Source organism: Ovis aries, chromosome 15 (genome assembly GCF_016772045.2).
Source record: "Ovis aries strain OAR_USU_Benz2616 breed Rambouillet chromosome 15, ARS-UI_Ramb_v3.0, whole genome shotgun sequence".
Classification (NCBI taxonomy): Eukaryota; Metazoa; Chordata; class Mammalia; order Artiodactyla; family Bovidae; genus Ovis; species Ovis aries.
Genome location: NC_056068.1, coordinates 63,628,684 through 63,650,659, shown reverse-complemented (window position 1 = coordinate 63,650,659; position 21,976 = coordinate 63,628,684). Strand labels below are relative to the sequence as shown.

The 21,976-nt window shown below is 49.9% G+C and overlaps 1 protein-coding gene across 2 annotated transcripts in view; it reads left to right on the top strand.

The window, feature by feature from the left end:
* ABTB2 (ankyrin repeat and BTB domain containing 2) overlaps nt 1–21,976 on the top strand; it is a 186,237-nt gene that overhangs the window by 93,939 nt on the left and 70,322 nt on the right. The window contains exon 1 of one of the 2 annotated variants that reach the window (XM_042233340.2): nt 12,471–12,595. The exons of the other annotated variant lie outside the window; for it this stretch is intronic. Coding sequence (XP_042089274.1) covers nt 12,592–12,595 — 4 coding nt within the window. The 5' untranslated portion in view covers nt 12,471–12,591. Of the gene's footprint in view, nt 1–12,470; nt 12,596–21,976 lie in introns of those variants that run through there. 2 annotated transcript variants of the gene reach the window in all.

Genomic DNA, 21,976 nt, shown 5'->3' with positions numbered 1-21,976 from the left:
GCAACTTAGCAGCAGCAGCAGCAGCAGCATACCTTCCTCAGGGGAGAGCGGCACACTTCACTGTGGGAGATTGAAAGAGGGGAGTGGTAGTTTTAAGCCCAAGGGGGTGACGGCCAGACAAGGTGGTTTTGTCTCAGGTGCCCTGAAGCAGAGAGGAGCCCATCCTTCAGGCACAGAAGGCAGCACTGAGCGCCCTTCCAGGGTGGGGGTCGGAGGAGGGCCCTGATCCCAGGTAGGAAGAGGCTGAGATAACCGGGCCTTTCAGCTCCCTCTGGGGCTCCTGTGGAGTGGTGGCTACAGAGGGTGGAGGGGCTGGGCAAGGGGAGGGCTGTATCATGAGCGGTGCCCCCAGTCTTTCTGAAAGAAGGAGGTGAAGAATCCCAGTTTCCTGGGTCTCCTGGCCCAGGTGAGGCCTCCTGGCATGCAAGTGACCCAGATGCAGGTACTGGGATGAGAGACGGTGGAGGTGATGCTCCCAGCCTGGAAGGGACCAGGGTGTTTGACTTAGAGTGAGCAAGTCCTGATGTCATCAGGGAAGAATGCTGAGGAGATAACAGAGCTGGGTCTTCCCCAGGGTGGACCTGGGGATTAGCGGGGGGTGGGCAGGGAGCACAGGGCCGGCACTGACAGGTGGTGGTTTTTCTACTCAAGGCAGCTTGTGGAAATGGCTCTTCTTCCTGTGGATGGAGGGATGGAGTCAGGCCCTGAGCTGGGCCCAGGCCAGGAGAAGGCCAGATGTCCAGTCACCTTATGGCTCCCTGGAGACCACCCTGCCTCCTCTGGCCCAGTCGGTAGTTTCATTGGCCCTGGCACTAGGTTAGGAAGGACTCTTGTGGTTGCAAGTTATAAGAAACATACTGGAGTATAAGGTGGAAATTAAAAAGGAGGTTTATTAGAAGCAGGTGGAGCCCAAGGGTAGGAGAGCGGAGCCTCGGGACAGTCCTGGGACCCAGGATTGGGAGGATAATGCTCCCTTTCTTATCCTGCCTCCTCTTCTCCTTTCTGCTTTCCTGTCTTCCAGAGCTTCTTCAATCACAAAGGGATCAACTGCAGGGTGGGGTCAGGGAATGCTCTAAACACACTCTCAGGAACCCAGTCACTCTCCCTCCAGCCCTGTTCTGCCTTCCCTGGGAAGGAGTTGGTGGCCCTCCCGTGGTCCAGCCAGGCTGGGGTCCCGCTCCCCAGATTCCACCTTCCCACCGTGACAAAGAGACTAGTTAAGCAGTGGTCACTACGAGCTGCCCGCACACCCCAAAAGGTGCTACTCCTGAGGGGTTTTGCCCGGCAGGGGTGCAGATGTGGCCGCTTCAAGGAATAGACCAAAAACAAGTGGGGAAACGTGAAGACTTAGGAAAGGGCCTGTGCACCTGGCCCCTCGCTGTGGCCCCAGTTGTCACCTTCCCAGGTGTGGCATCGTGGGGCTCCAGTGTGGGGGCCAGGCCATGTCAGATGGCTCACCCCTCTTTTCTGAGCCCTGGAACCTGAACTCAGGCTTTCCTTCTCTCAGGAAAGTCTCCTCCTCCCCAGCTGAGCTGGGAGCTCCTTCAGGGAAGGCACTGGGGCTGGAAGAAGGGATGACTCCAGACTCCTAGCCTCGCGAGCAGCCTGCCCACCACACTTGGGGAGCGCTCCGGGTAGGATGGGTGAGGAGAGTCCTCCGTCAGCTCCCACGTTCCCTGAACACAAGCAGAGCGACGGTAACCAGGGCCCTGCACACTCTTCTTGCATCTTCCCAGCTACGGTCCACTCTGCTGTGGCTCCCTTCTCACTTCCCCGTCAGTACCCTTGTATTGTGCTTTAGCTACTTCGCGAGGGACAGTTGTGACAACTCCATTATAGTTCCTTTGGCGTGTACCTTGTGTCTGGGCAGTGGTCTGACTGGAAGAACATTTTAACCTGTTAGCATTGCGCTTGGTCCCAGGGGCAGCTGGGGGTGGTGGTGGAATGCTAAGGATTCTTACAGAGATGTATGTAATATGAGATCAAGTAAGTACAGAATTCTCCTTTTATCCCTCCAGTATGTGGCTCCTGTGCTCCCAGCACCTAACACCCTGCTGGGCGTGGCCGTGGGCACCTGGTCAGCAGTGTCCGAGGGGAGAGAGGCGGACAGGGTCTTCCACAAAGCCAGTCGCCCCAACATCTCTTTGGTGCTTGGGGGAGGGGGCCGTTTCTGAGGGAGGGGATGCCGTATTTCTCCAGTTAACAAAGCGCCTGCCTCTCACCCTCCAGCCTACAGGCTGGCAGAGTAGAAATAGTGTCTACTGTCTGAGCAGCACCTCGCCCTTCACAGGCATGATTCACTTGGGAGCGATGCGCTCCCACGCCCCCGGCAGCCTCTCCCTGTCTATTTTGGTGTGGTTGTCATAGGAGAAGGGAGGAGCCACACTCCTTGCCTCTGAGAGGCCTCTCGTACCTTCTCTGTCCCACAACCCAGCTGAGCCCTGCTCCTAAGCCAGGGGGAACGTCCACCTCTTTGCCGCCAGCTTCTCCTTGCCAGTGCCCTCCTTCCTTTCCTCTTTGGTGTAATGTCAGAGATTCAGGAGGGATAAGTATAGAGATCCAGGACATGTACTTTGATGTCAGACAGTATTAGTCCTGCTCTGCCCCTAACCAGCTGTGTGACCTTCAAGTTACTTTAACCTCTCTGAATCTCAGTTTTCTCATCTGTAAAATGGGGATGTGGTGCCTACCTCTGCATCATCCTGAGGGTTAAATGAGCTGAAACTGATTTGCACAGTGCCCAACATATGGTATGGGACTTCTCTGTAGCTCAGACGGTCAAGAATCTGCCTGCAATGCGGGAAACGTGGATTCGATCCCTGGAGGGAAGATCCCCTGGATGGAGAGCATGGCATCCCACTCCAGTATTCTTGCCTGGAGAATCCCATGGACAGAGGAGCCTGGCAGGATATAGTCCGTGGGGTCTCAAAGAGTCAGATGCAACTGAGCAGCTGACACATACTACTGCCATGTGGTAAGGTTGCAGCAGCTGCAGTTTCATTAAAGGAGACACCTGATCTACGTGCTGCAGAAATAAGTTTGGAGTTGATGCCGTCCCTCTTGAAAGGGAATTTCAGTCAAGGCTGCTGAGGATGTGGAAGGAGCTGGTGTGAAGGCTGAAAGATTGTAGTTTCTTTGTGCTGTGACTGTTCACTTTCCGCATCCATCTGTCCTCTCCCTGCACTGAGTTTCATCTTCACATAAACACAGGACTGACCCTCCAGGTCATTTGAGAAGTTGTCTCATTTGGCCAAAAGCCTGCCGTGTCTCTTCCGCTCTGCTGATGGTATGCAGAGACGGTACTGAAGAAGTATTTTCCTGACCAAGACAAAGCTCTGAGCTAGGTTTCAGGTGGGGTCAGATTCAAATGGCCTTGCCTTTCTCAGAAGGTCATGGAGTGATCTAGCCAGGTGGCCTGACCTCTAGCCAATGTTCTGGGCCTCAGTGGTTAAGGCCTTGTCCTATTAGAGAATGATGCCAAAGTGCTTCTGACTCTCTGAGAAGCCTCAGGGATTTTTCTGGTCAAAGATGGTTTAAGCTGTTTGCTTTTGTAGAATCTGATTTAAATTTCCACCCAATTATGGTTAGTTTGGGCTTCTCTGGTGGCGCAGTGGTAAAGAATCTGCCTACCAATACCGGACATGCAAGAGACATGGGTTCGATCCCTGAGTTGGGAGATCCCCTGGAGAAGGAATTGGCAACTTACTCCAGTATTGCTGCCTGGGAAATCCCATGGAAGAAGAGCCTGGTGAATTACAGTCCATGGGGTCTCAAAGAGGCGGGCATGACTTAGCGACTGAGCGTGCCTAGTATTTCACCACTTCTTTGCATTGTTTTCGGTTGCTCTCTGATGCCTATGTGATAATATCAACCCATCCACTGTAGCTCAGGGGCCAGACTCAGACTTGCCCCTAAGGGCACAATCCACGCAGGTGCGGGGCACTGCTGAGCTCCCATCACTGAGTCAGCGCTGGTCCCTGGGTCCCAGCTCTGGCCAGCATCCACAGAAATGCAGGTCCTGGTCACCTTTGCAGGGGGTTTGTATTGCAAGCGTCATTTCTATAATACATACAATGTTTTAGGCTTTTAAACAAACGTCATATCATGACTTAAGTAAACACCATATGGGTGGATCTTGCAGTTGAAATACTACCCCCAAACTCAACATGTCCTTCTTTTTAAAAGTTATACGTTTGGATTCATTTATGAAAACCACACTTGTGAACTAATTCACTCTTTTTACACACACTTAAGTGAACTGAGGAGAGGGTGTGGTGATCACATCAGGAGCCTGAGCAATGCCTTCAGGTCCTTCTCCAAAGGCAGAGCCACCTCTGAAGCAGAGTGGGTGAAAATTCTGCTTCACAAATCCTTCCCGCTTTGGGTGACAGCTGCCCTGGAGTCTAGGAACGCAGAATGAGAATGGAGTGGTAATTAAAGAGGAAGTCTCTTTTTTAAATAGGAGACTCGCAGTTAACCCTTTGAAAGAATGAACCATTATTTCGTGGCATCCCTTTGTGTAAATGTGGGTTTTTCCACGGTGGGTTCCCAGCTGAGCTGGACCCCAGCACTAGACACGCACATGCCTTTCACCCAACATAAAGCCCTGAGATACTCCAATTTAAGTTTCTTTCTCCCCTACACCTCTGCACCTACTTCTTCCTGTACAAAATAGTGCCAATAATAGCTTATCTCACAGAGCTGTCGGGAGGTTAAATGATAGGATGCTTATGAAGTTTTTAGCAAGGTGTCTGGTTTGCAGTAAATGTCCAGTCGCCACCAGCCTTTGCTGACACAGTGGTGAGAGTTGCTGGTTTGCTAAGACGTCTGGGCCTGCTCTATGGCCCTGGTGGACCTTGGTTCCTCAGTGGATGGATCTATAGCACTTCTTTCAGAGCTGCTGAGGCAGAGTCACTGGTGGGGAACGAAGCCCATTTGGCAGCCTGTTGGTGCCCACAGCACCAACTGGTCAACGGACCAAGGCAGATTCATAGAGGAGACACTGGCCTGACTTTTTAAGAAACAACTTCTGGCAAAAAGTGATCTGTTGAGCCTTTCTAGCCCAAATATAAAGAAATTCATCTGTGTAAAATCAATATGAACTTTATATTTTAAAAAAGCATGAACCTATAGAAATAAGTAGGGTTTTCTGTTGTAAGAGGGTACAGCGCAAGCTGGGATGCTGGGTGTGTAGATATTGAGAAGAAGGTTTAGGGAGGCCAGATTCATCTTCTGAAAAACCAACAGAAAGCTCTTTTGTCACAGATTGGACAAGAGGCTGCCTAACCTTGGCCGCTCTTGCTAAACTTGTTTAAGAAACCCACTTGATGTCCTGACTGGTTTCTTGTTTGTCTGAAGAGCCTTCATTTGAACAGAATTCTCTCCATTTAGGAGGGGAGGTGAGGACTGAGAACCAGATGGTGGCTCCTGTGGCTTGGGCTCTCAGAGTCCCTGCTGGTCCCACACACCCTGCCCACAGCCCTCAAGTCCTCCTTGGGGTTGTGCCAGTCCTGCTGGGGGCATTGGGCCAAGGGGAAAGGCTCACTTGCACCTGGTTTCCAGTGTGTCTGGTGGGGAATCGTCCACACCAAGGCGGACCCCGAGGGTGCGGATATAACCAAGGCAGCCTTAGGAAGGAGGTGCTCTGGGAGTCGCAGGGGCAACTGACTCAGGTTGTTGGGGATAGGGGAGCAAGAAACCCAGGCTCCCAGCCAACCCCACCCCCTTGGCATCTGTATGGGGTCACTGCTGGTGGACACATATTGCCAGGAACTGATAGCAATGACCAGTCCATAAAAGACAGACATCTGTGGCCCCAGGATGAGGAAGACCTCTCTCCTCTGCTCGGGTTTGTGTATTTCTGTGTCTGCAGCACTGGGGGCTAGGGGTCATCCTCAGTGTACAGTGTTGTCCAGAACATCACTCTGGCTCTAGACACTAGGAGAGGACAGCCTTGGAAGGAGCTGGTGGGTCCTGGGCATTTCAGCCATACCTAGGTGCTGGATCTTTTAGCCAACTTCCTACAAGTAAGGGCAAGCACAATTTAATTTTCAGAAGAAAAAAAAAAAAAACCTGCTTGAAGGATCCTCTCTTTGGAAGAAGCATTCTGTGAGGAGCCTGTGATACAGGCAAGGAATATCATATCAGCCTTGAACACAGACAGCTAGTGTTTGGATCTGGCTTGGGCTCTGGGTAGCTGGCAAAATTGGTCCAGGTTATGTCATCTGTCTGTGCCTCAGTTTCTCACCTGTAAGCTGAGGATAGTGATGGAGTGTGTGTGTGTGCTCAGTCGTGTCCGACTCTTTGCGACCCTGTGGACCATAGCCTGCCAGGCTCCTCGGTCCATAGGATTCTCCAGGCAGGAATACCAGAGTAGGGTAGCCATTCCCTTCTCCAAGGGATCTTCCTGACCCAGGGATCCAACCCGCATCTCTTGTGTCTCTTGCATTAGCAGGCAGATTCCTTACCAACCGTGCCACCTGGGATGGAGTAGCAAACAGTTGAAGAGCACTTTCTGTACGTTCTAAGTATTATATTTCATACTCTAATCCCTGCATTGCTCACAATCACCTTGTGAGGTGGGTCTACCTATCACTGTATTGAAGGTACACAATTCATCAGTAATTAAGCAGGTTAACAATTTATAATAGCGCCTGGGTCAAAATGTGCTTTCAATAAATATCATTTATTTTTAATTTTCTGTTGGGTGCTTCTGTTCTGCCCTTCAGCCTCATAGCTGGGGTCAGACTTTTTCTTAAGAAACCTCAGCAAGGATTTGACTGATAAGAACTTTTAGAGATCCAGGCTTTAGAGAGCAGCTGTCTCTGATGGAGTCTTCAGACTCTGAAGTGGAGATGCTCAAGGCAACCAGAAGTACCTGGGATGGCCATTGTCAGGCCTACTGTCTCTTGGGATTATCTCTCGGGGGAGGGGCCGGCAGCATCGCTTTCACCTTTCCTCAGGCAGGACTGGCCTCTTCTCCCCTTCCCCTGTGCCCCTCACGATCTGGGGTGTGGGGAGAGAGGCTTTCCCTGACCCCCCAGATGGAATTAGCTCTTCTGCTGAGTGCTCACAGCACCTCTTTCTCCCCTCCCATTTGTTCATTCATTTTTCACCCATTCAGTAAATATTTACCAAGTGTCTGTGAGGTGCCAGACACTTTTGGGTGCTCAGGACATGTCAGGAAATAAAACACATACATCCTAGGGGGGCTGGAGGGAGACAGGAAGACGTTACACAGTGAACCCAGGAAGTATACACCAGAAGGCGGAAAGAGGGAACAAGCAAGGTGAGGTGGACGGGGCAGGGGCGGGGGCGGTCACAGGGGTTCAAGGAGTGAAGTTGGAGTTTGACACAGGTTACTCAAAGTGGGTCTTGTGACTGTTAAACACAGGCTGGAGAGAGAAGAGAGATTTTTGCCATGTGGAAAAATGGAAGAGGGATATTCCAGGCATAGAGGACAGCCTGTCTGGACAGCCCACAGGCTTGACCAGTTCCAGTGGGGATGCGGGCAGTAAGATCTGGGGAGTTCCAGGGCAGCCCTGTCCGGCCTGAGAGGACATCTTCAGACCTCACCTTTGACTCAGAGAGATGGGGGACCCTCCGAGGGCTTTGAGCAGAGGAGTGATGTCATCTGAGGTGTTTAATGAAAGATTATCTAGATAGGAAGTGACTTCATTAGCATTTCTTTTTTAAAATATTTGGCTGCACCGGGTCTTAGCTGCAGCATGCGGGATCTTTAGTTGCAGTATGGGGGATCTAGTTCCCTGACCAGGGATCAAGCCCAGATCCCCTGCATTGGAGTGTGAAGTCTAGTCACGGGACCACCCGGGAAGTCCCTCGCTGGCATTTCTTGATCCAGATCTCTTTCCACTTGGATTGTGCACCCACCGTGGGCACAGGCTGTGGTCTTGTTCTTCTGCTCTAAGCCCAGCAGGCCATCATCTGTTCTCAATGAATGAATCAAGGAAGGCTGTACTGGGGCCTTTGGTCCCAGGTGTGATAGCATCAGAGGGAGGCGTGGATTTTCACGCCTAAGATCAAGGCTCTGGCTGGGTTCTGCCAGTGGCAGCCAAGCTGTGGCCTCCAGCTCAGGGTAGAGGAAGCAGTCCACCAAAAAGCGTCTGTTTGTCTTCATTATGAGACTCGGCGTGTTGGAAAGGAGCCCAGGGTTTGCAGACGTGTATGAGGAGCCACAGGGAGGAGGTGGGCTGTGGCCAGAAGACAGCCTCCCTGTGAGTAACCCCGATGTCAGCTCCTGTTCACCCTGCCCTCTCCCAGCCCCCTTTGCATCAGAGGAGGAAACAAACAGACACCAATACAGCTGAAAAAAAAAAAAACTGCTTTCAGACACCACTGGTTCCCCAGGTGTCTCAGCACCTCGGGTCTGCCCAGCACACATTTCCAGTGATTGGTTTGCAGTCTGCTTCCACAAACCCCAAAATGCATTCCTATTCAGGAGGTGATTTCCTAATGGGAAAACCCAAAGAATCTACAGGCTTCTGGCCTTGAAGCAGGTTTTGGGGGGAGGTGGCCTCAGTGGTTTCGCCCACTGTCCCCAGGGAGGCCATGTGGTGAGCTGGGTGTGAGCGTCAGGAGACTCCACAAATGTGAGTTGGTTCTGACCTTGGGAAGTTTCAGTTGTATCACGTGTAAAATACAGAGATGACACATAGCCTGTCATCGGGCTGTTTGCAGTCATCAGAATAATAGCAAAGGCTAATATTTTTGGAGGACTATGGCCCAGATCCTAAGTTGAGTTCTTTCTATTGATTTATTTATTTAATGTTTAGAACAATCTTATAAATTCTAGTATCCCAGTTTTACAGACAAAGAAACTGAGGCCAAAAGAGGTTATTAAACAAGGTGCCCAACATCACCCCTGGTGGCTCAATGGTAAAGAATCTGCCTACAGTGTAGGAGTTGTCATTAATTCTCTCAGTCGTGGCCAACTCTTTGTGACCCCATGGACAGCAGCCCACCAGGCTTCCCTGTCAGGTTCAGTCCCTGAGTCAGGAAGATCCGCTGGAGAAGGAAATGGCAACCCATTTCAGTATTCTTGCCTGGGAAAGCCCATAGACAGAGAAGCCTGGCGGGCTACAGTCCATGGGGTTGCAAGGGTCGGACACAACTTAGCCAGTAAACCACCACCAACAAGGTCGTCCAGCCAGGAGGGTGGGGGTGGGGAGGGTGAACGGGGGTGAATATTGACAGTAACACAGCTAGACTAGCTCTAAACCCAACTCAGCCTTTACAGTGAAGACTTGATAAGTTTAAATGAGATGATCTGCTTGAAGGCCTGAATACAGCCAGCCTCACTTAGTCCTAAGGAAGGCTGTCCCTGATTTCTGCACGCTTTATTATCCAGCATTTTGTGCTAGGGGCCCAGCTGTGGATTATTCTAGTCACATGCTAAAAATGTGCAGGATTTTCAGTCTCTTTGTTGCCAGTGAAACTGCTGGTTATCTGCTTTTCCCTCAGCCAGCCAGCTGAGGCCTCCTGGCATTTTCACTTTGAGCTGTCAAAGGTCAGGCAAGTCCTGATAGAGTGTGGTCTTATCTCCTAAGTGTTTTAGAGCTGTTTATTCGTTTAACGACTAGAGGTGATTTTTAAAAAGAAAGCACCTCTTTTAGTCAACAGTGACATCTCCAGAGGTGAGCATCTAGGTCCCCAGGACAGGCCTGCTGTGGCCTGCCAGTACCCAGGATGGCTGCTCAGAGAGAAGCCACTCTGATTACTCTTTGTATCTTCAAGGCTAGTACAGGGCCTGGCATGGCGCTGGCAAGAAGGAAACAGGTGATTTGTGAATTATGACCCCAAATAGCAGCATTAGACTCAGGACTCAAAGCTTCAAATTCCATCCATTCACCAGACACGTCCACTTGTCTCCTCCAGTAATAAAGCATCTTGGTCGCAGGCAGGTGGGGTTTTCCAGACAGTTTCCTATCAGTCAGTAGAACGCCCTCTGCTGAGTCACTGCACTTTGGGGCATGGGGGGCTCTTGAAGAAAGAGCCTCTTGGGGCTGTAACCTGAGGGGCTCTGTCTGTACCCCCTCAGGGCTCCATTCTTGTCCAGCCTGACGCTTGACCTCAGGGCTGTCCCTGGCCTTCCAGTTTTCACCTTTCAAACACTGAAGTCTGCGCTAAGTGCATTCCATGCAAGATCTTATCCCATCTTCAAGGTAGCCATCTAAGAGGATCCTTCTTATAAATAGTAACAATCTGTAATATAGGGGCTTCCCTCATAGCTCAGTAGGTAAAGAATCTGCCTGCAATGCAGGAGACCCGGGTTTGATCCCTGGGTCAGGAAGATCCCCCGAGAAGGAAATGGCAACCCACTCCAGTATTCGTGCCTGAAGAATCCCATGGACAGAGGAGCCTGGCGGGCTACAGTCCCTGGGATTGCAAAAGTCGGACATGATTTAGCGACTAAACCACCACACTATAAGATTAAGGCTAGGATTCTTTTTAAGGATTAAATGAGATACTTAACAGGGCATATTGAGTAAGAGTTCTAGAATGGACTCATCCAGAGTTGGTGATTTCTGTGGGTGGAGGCGGAGGGAGAGAGTGCTGGTTATGGATGAGGTTATGAAAGTGGGGTCTAGAAGGGTTAAGTGACTTGTCCTCAGCAGAAGCAGGATTTGACAGGGGCTATGTCTCACACGTCTCCTTTCTTTCAATGGGCAGTAACGGGCTCCCCTCCTGCAGCTGCAGAGTGTTCTTGAGAAGCTGAGGTTATCTTGGGTGTGATAGGAAAGGTGGAAACTTCCACCAACAGCCATTTCCCCTCCTCAGTCCTCTGCTTCTTCTCAGCAGGCTGCCTGTGAGCTGGGTGGAGGGGGAAAGATAAGAAGGGAAAGGGGAGGGCTAAGAGGGGTAGGACAGTCTTGTTTGAAGATCAGCTTTGATGATTTTCATCAAAGAACATCAAGATGATCTTGTTTGAATATTAGTTTGAAGACTGCCTAATTCTTAAGAATTCTTAAGAGTCATAAGCCTGGGAGTTCCTACTAGTGGGAAATGGTGTACTCTTGGCCCCCTTGCTTCAGTCATAATTCTTGGTCTACCTGGGGCCATGCCTGGGGTAAACCCTCAGTAAGCATTTGGAGTTCTCCACTCAGGGACCAGGAAGTGGGAGGATTGTTTGACCTCCAAGCTCCAGTTCCCTCTTCCAGAAAATGAAGCCACAGTGGTGCCTGTCCTGTGGAGACTGGTGAGGAGTCACTGAGGGGACGTACCTCAGAATGGCTCAGCTCAGTGCAGAGGTGCTCAAAACCTGCGGGGACTAGCTAGCTCCACCTAGCTCCACCACGCCACGTGTGTTAGGACCGAAGACCCCACCTGGCCATTTTTTCCCACAAGTCCACACTCCCCCAGGACACCAATCCCTCTCTTTCCTCGGAGTTAAGACAGGAACACCTGGGCAAGTCTTTGGAAGTTCAGCGGTTAGGAAGGACCTCAGGTTCAATCCCTGGTCAGGGAAATAAAATCTTGTGAAAGTAAAATTAGTTGCTCAGTCCTGTCCGACTCTTTGTGGCCCTGTAGGAGGCAATGGCACCCCACTCCAGTACTCTTGCCTGGAAAATCCCACAGACGGAGGAGCCTGGTAGGCTGCAGACCATGGGGTCGCTAGGAGTCAGACACGACTGAGCGACTTCACTTTCACTTTTCACTTTCATGCATTGGAGAAGGAAATGGCAACCCACTCCAGTGTTCTTGCCTGGAGAATCCCAGGGACGGGGGAGCCTGATGGGCTGCCATCTATGGGGTCGCACAGAGTCGGACACGACTGAAGCGACTTAGCAGCAGCAGACTGTAGCCTGCCAGGCTTCTCTGTCCATGGGATTCTCCAGGCAAGAAGACTGGAGGGGGTTGCCATTTCCTTCTCCAGGGGATCTCCCTGACCCAGGGATCGAACCCAGGTGTCCTTCATTGCAGGCAGATTCTTTACCATCTGAGCCACCCAGGAAGCCCATAAGCTATTTTTTAAAAAAAGTACAAGTACACCTGCTACAGAGTCCTCTTACTGTCCCTACCCCTCCTGCCACCCTGTCCCCCAGAAGGAAAAGCCACAGTCCAGCAGGAGCTTCCACTCACTGAGGGCTGTGTGCAGAGGTGTTTGCAATGGGCAGGTGTCTGCCTCACCACCATCGCCATTGGGACAGTGTGTCAGATTCTGTGTATCAGGAACCTGACAGTCATCGTCTGGTTTGAAGATCAGACCGTGTAACTCTTTGAGTCATAAGTCTGGGAGTTCCTACCATTGGGAAAGCATAAGCCTAGTTCCTACCAATGGGAAACAGTGTCCTCTGGGCCCCGTTGGTTCAGTAAGAAAGCCTTAGATCGGGAGGGCATGGCAAGGTCTGACTCATGGGTGACACCGAGGCACGTCACAGCCCTGCAGTCCTAACCAGAGGCAGTAGCACAAGCCCCTGTGGATTCTCGTTTCATGTACAGAAGCCAAGACTCACTCTTTCCACACAGAGTCGTTGTGCAGTCTCGGCTGTTGAGTAGGGAGGAGGGTGGCAGGGGGCCCCAAGAGGACAGTTAAGGTGAATAGTGACTCTGCAGAGAGATTCAGACGCTGGCATGGGTAAGTTCACTCTGCTTTGTGATTCTCTGGTTTGTTAAAGCAAACGAGGGTCTGGGAGGTAAGATCAACCTGTAGGACCTTCATCAGACATCGCAGATGGGTTTAACTCCCACAGCAGCCTTGGATTCTAAAAGTTTACCATCAGTTATTGGTTCTTTTCCCCTCTCAGTCCTAGACTCCCAGAGACAGCTGTGTGATTCATGGTGTCCTTCCAGTACCTTCCCATTTTTCACCACTTTCGTGGTTCTTGGGTGGCACCAATGTCAGCTGGTTGGAAATCCAGAGGATGAGGTGGACACCCTTGGACTTCCCTGGGCGAACACCTGTCTCCACCTTCCTGGCTCATCCCAGAAATGCCTAGTTAGATTCTCTGTCCCTCACCCGTTATGCTTTAGAAAAGCAGAAGTGTTAATCCTCATAACACTCCATCAAAGAGTGTCCTCACTACTTGTACAGGTGAGGAAACTGAGGCATAAAAGGTTTAAGTAATTTGCCCAAAGTCACACAGTAACTGGTAGAGCTGAGACTGAGACTCAGCTGGCTGTCAAATCCTTTTAACCACCATGCCATAAGGTACTGCTTCTAGAAAAAGGGCAACTCTGACCTGAAAAGTCTCCAACTCCCTCCCCCTCTCATCCCCCAAACCTTGAGAACTTGGCCTCTCTGAAGATTTCAGCCCAAGTAGTCACGGGCAGGCTCCTCTGATGGGATGGGGCAGGGGAGATCTGTGACTTGAACATCTGTGGACGCATTATTCGTTTATTATGAGAAAATCTCTCCTATCTCTAGTGCTGATCCAGGGGGACCCTCTTTGGGGGCTGGTTGGCAATGAAGAAAGTGAAACCCTTTCTTGGGACCCCCTCAGTGATGAGGTCATCCCTTATGCCTTGGCTAGGTTGGATCATCAGAAAGTCCCTAGAATCGTGGTTTCCAGCCTCTGAGCTGTTCCTGTCAGCAGCTTGGCTTCCCCGCCGGCTAATGGAGTCAGTTCATCAGATGGAGACGTTTTGGAAACTGTGGGAAGGCGGATGCTCTTTAAGAGTTCACTTGGCTTTAGGATGGGGCGGGGGGGGGGGGGGGGGGGGGGGGGGGGGGGGCGGTGAGAGTCACACACGCACAACCTTTTTCTTTTCATTTGTTCTCAGAAGCCTGGGGGCGGGGGCAGGAAAGGTCTGTAGTGCGTAGCAATTGAGGTTGTGATGATTTTCATATGAACTGTCAGATCTTCTGTGTCCATTAACTATCTTTTGTGGTGAGGAAGTTGATTGTGTAACTGGAAGAAGAGACTCCAGAGGACTGGTAAATGATAGCTCGGTCCCCCAGGCTCTTGGCTCTTTACGCAGTGGAGGGTGGGAGTGGGCAGTGTTCTTGACAGTAGACACCTTGCTTTTCTGGGAAAAACAGTCGACTCAAAGTAGAACGCCGTCCTGCTCTTCGGATGGCGGTGGGTCTCTGGTGGATCCTTGCCAAGTGGTTGGGAGGTGATGGGGGCAGGGGACAGGGCCAGAGGAGAGTAGCAACTGCAGTCAGCCGCCCAAAGGTCAGTTCTTCCCATAGACTTGTCAAAGGGACTTACCTTGTACTACTGCAAAGTCAGAGTTACAGCCTGTCTTACAGTCTGTTTGGGTAGTTGTTCTTTGCTGGCAGAGAGCCCAGGATGGGGGTGGGCAGGATAGGAAAGAGGTAGAGGCCTGAGAGTGAATTCCTGGCTTGGCTCAGCCTCAGGGTAAACTGCCTTACATGCTGCTGAAAAACTGTAGATGGGATGGCAAACCCAGGAGCTGGCAGTGAATCCCCTCCGCTCCTTATCAAAGGGATTCATTCAGATACTTCCTGAGTGCCAGAGATGGAATGCTGAACAGGCCAGACACAGCCCTGGCCTTCACGGAGCTTCAAATCCAGCAGGGAAAATAGATGCCAGTGATCACAAGGGAACATAATGAGTACTGAGATCAGATGCAATGGAAGAGAGCAGCCCAGCTCAGGCAAGTCACTTAGCTTCCACTTGTCAGTCTCGTCATTTATGAAGTGGGGGCCAGATCTCCCCTCACAGGCAGTTGCAAGGCTAACTGGGATTGTAGATGTTAAGTAATTGCTGTATGGTAGGTACTGGATTAATATACAAACCACGGATGAATATCCAGGCTTTCCTGGTGTCTCATTGGTAAAGAATCCGACTGCCAAGCAGGAGACGCAGGTTCCATCCCTGGTCCGGGAAGATACCCTGGAAAAGGAAATGGCAACCCACTCAAGTATTCTTGCCTAGGAAGTTGGACAGAGGAGCCTGGCCGGCTGCAATCCATGGGATCACAAAAGAGTGGGTTCCAAGCAACTAGACAACAGTGGATGAATATGAATATGGTCATAGCAAATCTCCATTCAACAGCTTCATTCAAGCACCTCCTATATTTCAGGCATTGTTCTGGACGTTTAAAATATGAATTAAGTAGATAAAAGCCCTGCCTCTTGGAGATTATGCTGTATTTGGAGAAGACAGATAATACAATACAATAATTAAATAGAAAGCATAGTATGCTTGGTGTTATGGTGACAAGATGTGAAGAACTGACTCATTAGAAAAGACCCTGATGCTGGGAATGATTGAAGGCAAAGGGAGAAGGGGGTGACAGAGGATGAGATGGTTGGATGGCATCACCGACTCAATGGATATGAGTTTGAGTAAGCTCCAGGAGTTGGTGATGGAGAGGGAAGCCTGGCATGCTGCAGTCCATGGGGTTGCAAAGAGTTGGACCTGACTGAGTGACTGAACTGACGGCAACAAGTACTACCAGGAATGTGAACAGAGAGAGACGGAAGCGGGCAGATAAAGGGCAGGGAAAAGCTCACCGAAAGGCAGCATTTGTGAAAAGTCCTGAAAGGGGTGAGGGAACTAGCCAGTGCATATCCCTGGGAAGCATTTCAAGAAAAGGGACAGCAAGTTCAGCTGCCCTGTGACCACAGCATGCCTGGTGTGTTTGAATACAGCAAAGAAGCCACTGTGATACGGCCAGAGAGGTGGGGGTATGGAGGGTGACAAAGGGTTTTGAGGTCAATTTAAAGATTCATTGAGAGAGCTGTGCTGGGTGAAGGGTGGACATGCAGAGGGTGGGGCCCGGGAGGGCTTTGAATAGAAGAGTGATATAATCAGACTTGGCGTCTTGGGTCTGAGCGGGTTCCCTCTTTTGGGAATGGAGCACAGAGTGAAGCAGGGAGATCAGCCAGGGCATTACAGAAAGCCGGGTGAGCAAGAGCGGTTTCCTGGACCACGTGGCATCAGGGAAGGCTGGAAGAGGGAGATTGGCCTCATAGGGAAGGAGAGTACATTTCTGGATAGAAGTGTCTGCCCCATCCCATCCCGACCTTCCTTCTTTAGATGCCAGAGGAAGTTGATGGTAACCACAGTGCCCTGACCCTAGGGTGCCCTGGCTCCCTGCCAGTTTGCTCTGAGGAAACCAGAGTAGCTCAGAAGGTCAAGACCAGACTTTTTCTCCCCAAGTAAGAAAAGAGCTACAGAAATACAGGTGGGCTGGACCTGATCTGGCCTCGGAAAATGGTTGTTACCAGGGTTTCTTTCCTTTGGCTGGGGCTTTGTTTTCACTGAGGTGTCTTTGAGCCTTCACAGTTGTTTATGCCTGTAGTCCTGTCCTTTCCCCATCAGTAGCTGTCCTCTCGGAGAAGGCGATGGCACCCCACTCCAGTACTCTTGCCTGGAAAATCCCATGGATGGAAGAGCCTGGTAGGCTGCAGTCCATGGAGTCGCAGAGAGTCGGACATGACTGAGCCACCTCACTTTCACTTTTCACTTTCATGCATTGGAGAAGGAAATGGCAACCCACTCCAGTGTTCTTGCCTGGAGAATCCCAGGGATGGGGGAGCCTGGTGGGCTTCCGTCTATGGGGTCGCACAGAGTCGGACACGACTGAAGCGACTTAGCAGCAGCAGCAGCAGCAGCTGTCCTCTCTAGGAGATGCAGATCCTGAATTATCCATACTTCTATGAGGACTGCTGGCTTCTTTACAATGCGGCCTCAGGCTCTTCTTGAGTTGGGGCCCCATTTCACAGCATTAAGTGGGTAAGTTCACATTTACACAAATGATAGTTCAAAGAGTAAGAATATTCTTCACAAAGAGCGTATTCTAATCACAATGGCAATTATAAATAATCTGGCAGAGGGGTTTTAGAGATAACAGGAAATCAATTTGAAATCAGAACATGCAGAAATAGGGACTTTCCTGGTTGTTCAGTGGTTAAGACTCCACACTTCCACGGCAGAGGGCATGAGTCCGATCCCTGGTTGGGGAACTATTAATAATATCCCACATGCTTCTAGGTACTGCAAAAAGAAAAAGAACGTGAAGAAAAAAAAAAAGAACGAGAGGGTATAGTCAGAGTAATCGTTATAAAAACAGCCAGTATTACCCATTAGCCTATTTACTCTTCATAGCAATCCTATAGAGGGGGTGTTGTGGACTCTGTTTTACAGATGGGGAAAACCACACACACAAACGTACACACACAAGGACACACACACACACACACAGGAGGATTCAGTAACTTGCCCAGGATAATTCAGAGGTAGATGATCTATTCCCAGAGCCTGTGCTCTTGGCCACAACTCCTTAAGATACCCCTAAACAGCTTGCTTCCTTCTTACAATTTAAATGATGAATTTTGTCTTTGTGTTTACATTCAATTTTATCATAAACTTGAGGATCACAGATCATAACTGCCAAAACATTCCCAGGGAACCAAGAGTCCGGATCCCTGAGGGTTCCCAGATGGCTCTGGCGGGTCTGAGATGCCGAGGCCATCCAGAGTGATTAGGGCAGAGGAAGGGGCTCATCCATCAAGGAGAGGCACTTTGCCGCTGATGTGAATTCGTTTATCCCCCTTCCTCCTCTTTGTCTCTCTATCCTGCCTCCCCCTCCCAGCCCTGCACACAGGCCTGATGTATCGGCATCTCAATCACTTCTGCTTCCCCTAGAGATCAAGGTCCGGCCTTGGGCCCTGAGGCCTCCCAGAGTAAATCAGTAAATTGGGAGGAGGGGGGCAGAGAAGGGATCAAAAGAAAGTGGGGTCCTCTCTGCTGCCAGCTACCTGTCATGTGCCGCTTCTCCCGGGCGCGGGGGAGGAAGAGAAGGAGCTACCCTCGGGGAAATCTGGAGGGAAAAGGTCCTTCTCCAGCCCTAGAAATTAGGTCTCTGAAACCCACCAGACAAAGAAACCCAAGTCAGGGAGAATTCTGTTCTTAAAAAGCATATTAAACTGGATCCTGTGTTTTCCGCCCTTCATACCAGGCCAAGGTGGAAGGCAAGCATGAATTTTCTAAACTTCAACTGTAAGAGCTAAGGAAGGAGAAAATTTCCACATTTTCTCAGCTGTTTCAAAATGTATTTTTAAGCATTCAGATAAAGAGATTGTTCCGAAGGACCTCTTCTTTCAAGGGATAGAACTTGCTCTATTTTGATTATTTTTCCTCCCCCTTCTTCTCCAGCCTCTGTCTTTTTCCATTTTCCTTCTCCCAACAAGAGTCTCCAGGGATTTCCCAACTGGAAGCTCTCCTCTCCATGGCAGAGCAGTCTCCACCAGCCCTCATCTCCCCCTGCAGCTCCTCTTTCCCCTCCTGGAGATGGACCTACCCTGGGTCTGGGCAGCAGAAAAGACAGGTGCTTTGCCTCGACCAAACTGCTCTCTCTTGGTTTAGGGCTTTGCTGCCTGGAAAGTTCATGTCAAGGGGAGACGAGTTCCACTCTGCCTTCCTGTCTTTGTCTGTTACCTGGGGCACAAAGACTGTTAAGTTAGCTAAAGGCTGGCCTCTTGCGGCTAGTTAGTGCTGTTAACCAGCCTGAGCAGCCTGAATGAGGACAAGCTTTGTGACAGTTAGTGATGGATTGCCTGTTGCTGCTTCCTAGGGGTCGTGTCAGCAGGACCCATGACTTGTGGCTCACCAGCTTTGGGGCCTCCAAACTTTGGGGTCACCCCTCAACAGGGTCCTGGATGACTTTGATGGGCAAATCCATTTAGGAAGGTGGGATTGCAGGGACCAGGTCCTTTGATCTTTCACTTCCTGTGCGGCTGGTTGAACAAAGACTAGCTCATTAAATATTGGAAACATGGAGTGTATTGAAGGGGCCCAGATCTGTTCCTTACCTCTGATGATAATAACAGAACAGAGCCCACTTATTGGTTCATTGGCAAGCTCTTGCCACGTGTCAGGCATTAGGGCTTTGTGTGCATTTGCCCTTTTTAGTATTCACCCTAACCACTAGAGAAGAAACCACCTTCATTTTACAAAGGAAGAAACTGAGGTCCTAGAGGTCAAGTAACTAATGCAGGGTCATGGTCAAACAGCAGGTTGATGGCAATCATTCCCCGCCCCCGCCCAGAAAGTGTTTATTGAACATCTACTATATACCTGACATTGTTCAGGTAACCCCTGCCCGAAGGAATTTACATTTTGAAGGGGAGCACCAGACATTGAACAGCTGAGCAAATACATAGACACAAGAAGCAGCTCTGTGTAAATGCTTCCGGGGAACTAAAAGGACGGCAGAGCCAGTATTCCCAGAGCTCTGAGGCTGAGAAGAACAGGCAGCATCACCTGGTAATCTCAAGGCAGGTTTAACTCACAAGGCAGACTTAACTCAGCTGAATGTCCACAGTGCTTCGCCCTCGCTGGTAGCTGTGTGTTCGCATTAGGAAACGATTGTGTGCCTTGTTTTGTGAGAGGCAGAGCCAGAACTGGCGTGAAAAGTGAAGTTCTCCTGATGCTGGCACGCTGAATTGCATCTCTCCTCTGTGAGCCTGGAGTCACACTTACCCAGCCTCACCCTGGACGTAGATGGCCTTGTTCTCAGTGAAAGTAACCCAGGAATCCCCCTGATGGGAAAGCCTGGGGAATTTACTGTGGTTCTGAAGTTCTGGTTACAGCCTCTGCTCTAGGAAGGGCAGGGAGTGGTGAGCTCAACAGCTCTCATTCTCAGCTGATACCTGTTCCCGCCTGACACCTCCTCCATTTACTCCTGCCTCTCTGAGTCACACTCAGCTGGCCCTGCTGGGTGTCCACAAATAGCGCCTCAGTGTGACTTCACACCGGAAGCTTATCTGCCTGACTCATGGCCTGCTACAGGCATCTCCCTGGGGAGAGGCTTCTGGCCCTGCCCCAACCCCCGCAGGGGAAGAGCCAGAAAAGGGGGAAAATCCCTCACTACGGCACCTGTTGTGGGAAATACCTGCAGCCCCAGCCTGGCTCTGCTTCAGGTGCCCTCGAGCTGGCAGCTTCAGTAGACACCTGTGAGACTGGGGGCAGGGGGTGGTGGGCACAGTTCAAATTTGGGGAGGCATTTACAGCAGAAAACTGCAGCTCTTAAAGTACATTGATCTGAAAAAAATTGTCCACAACATATAGGATTCAGTGTTAGGTGAAAAGTAATGTCATTAGAATCCTATCTGAGATTCCTCCCTGGCAGTCCAATAGTTAAGACTCTGAGCGCCCAATGCAGGGGGCCCAGGTTCGATCCCTGGTCAGGGAACTAAGATCTTACATACTGAGGTGCGGCATGGCCTTAAAAAAAAAAATCCCATTTGTGATGAGAGGAGGGAATATTGATATGGTTAATTTATGTACCAAAAGAAATGCTATTTGAAGAAAAAATATAGTATACAGCAATTATCTTTGGAGGTAAGAGTACAGAAAACTTTCTTTTTCTATATTTGTTTGCCTTTCTGATTTTTAAATAATAATCATATTTATCATTATAATCAGAAAAAAAAGATCTGGAGGAAAAAAATCCAAATAAACCAAACCCAAGTATCCTAAAACATAACAGCCTTATTAAATGCCTAACAGTGACCCAAGGGTGACCATTATATGCAAGTGACTGGGGTGAGCTTAACATTGACCCAGCAAGCTTCAGCTGCCTCCCTAGCTACAGAAGGAACAAGTCAATTCCCCAGGGCATCTCCCCTCACGGTCCCAGCAGAGCAGAGAGGAAAAAAAACACCTGTTCTCTGGACCAGTACCTCCTTGAGGCCCAGCACGGTGCCTGGCCTCCAGTAAGGGCTCAGTAGAAATGTTTTATTTAGAATGCACATATGAATAAATAGTGTTTAAAAAAGGATTGAAGAAGATGATTTAGCTAATACAAACTTTAACACTTGATGAAGTGGACTGTCTCCTTTTGGAGAACTGCAAAATAGGGTGGAAGGCAGGAAGCTTTTATGGAATAAAGAACAAGGAGGAAGGGAAGAAAAAATAGCTGATTGGCCAGAGCCACATGGTCAGGCTTGTTTGGGTGGAAAAGCCCAGAGTTGGCTTGGCACTTTGGGGATCAAGTGACTGGGTCTATATTGCATTTCTGGTCAAGTGGAGCGTTGACAGGGACATAAAAGTTATCAATGTTTCAGTGTGCTGATGTGGTACTTTGGGCTGGAGTGGCTCCATCTGGGGCCCAGAAAGTTATGTCAACAATAGATATATTGTGCTAATTCCCTGTCAGTCCAGTAGTTAGGACTCTGAGCTTTCATTGCCAAGGGCCTAGGGTCAATCCCTGGTTGGCTAACTAAGACCCCACAAGTCTCATGGTGCAGCCAAAAAAATTTGAGAACCCCAACAGATTCAATGCTCTTCCGCTCACTGGGAATTAGGGAAGTCCACATGATGCCATTTCTGGGACATTCCTTTTGTTGTTTGTTTGTTTGTATGATTTACTTATTTATTAACATTTACGGTGTTCATTGGAAGCACTGATGCTGAGGCTGAAACTCCAGTATTTTGGCCCCCTCATGCAAAGAGTTGACTCATTGCAAAAGACCCTGATGCTGGGAGGGATTGGGGGCAGGAGAAGAAGGGGATGACAGAGGATGAGATGGCTGGATGGCATCACCGACTCGATGGACATGAGTTTGGGTAAACTCCGGGAGTTGGTGATGGACAGGGAGGCCTGGCATGCTGCGATTCATGGGGTCGCAAAGAGTCATACACGACTGAGTGACTGAACTGAACTGAATAAATTTTAAAGAATAGTTCTAGATTTAGAGAAAAGTTGCAGGAATATTACAGTAAGTCCCCAGATGCCTCAAACCCAGTTTTCCCTGTTACCGTCTTACCTTTGCCACGTGTACATTTGTCGCAACAAATAGCTCGGTGTGATACAGTGTTATTAACTGAAGTCCACACTTCATTAGGATCTCCTGGGTTTTCGCCTATTGTCCTTTTTCTGTCCCAGGATCCCCTGTTACTACATTTAGCCATCCTATCATCTTAGATCCCTCTCAGCTGTGATCGTTTGCCATCTAAGCCTTTCCTTGCTGTTGTTGTTAGGTGTTTCTTAGAAGGTCCCTCAGTTTGGGTTTGACTGAGGTTTTTCCCATAATTAGGTT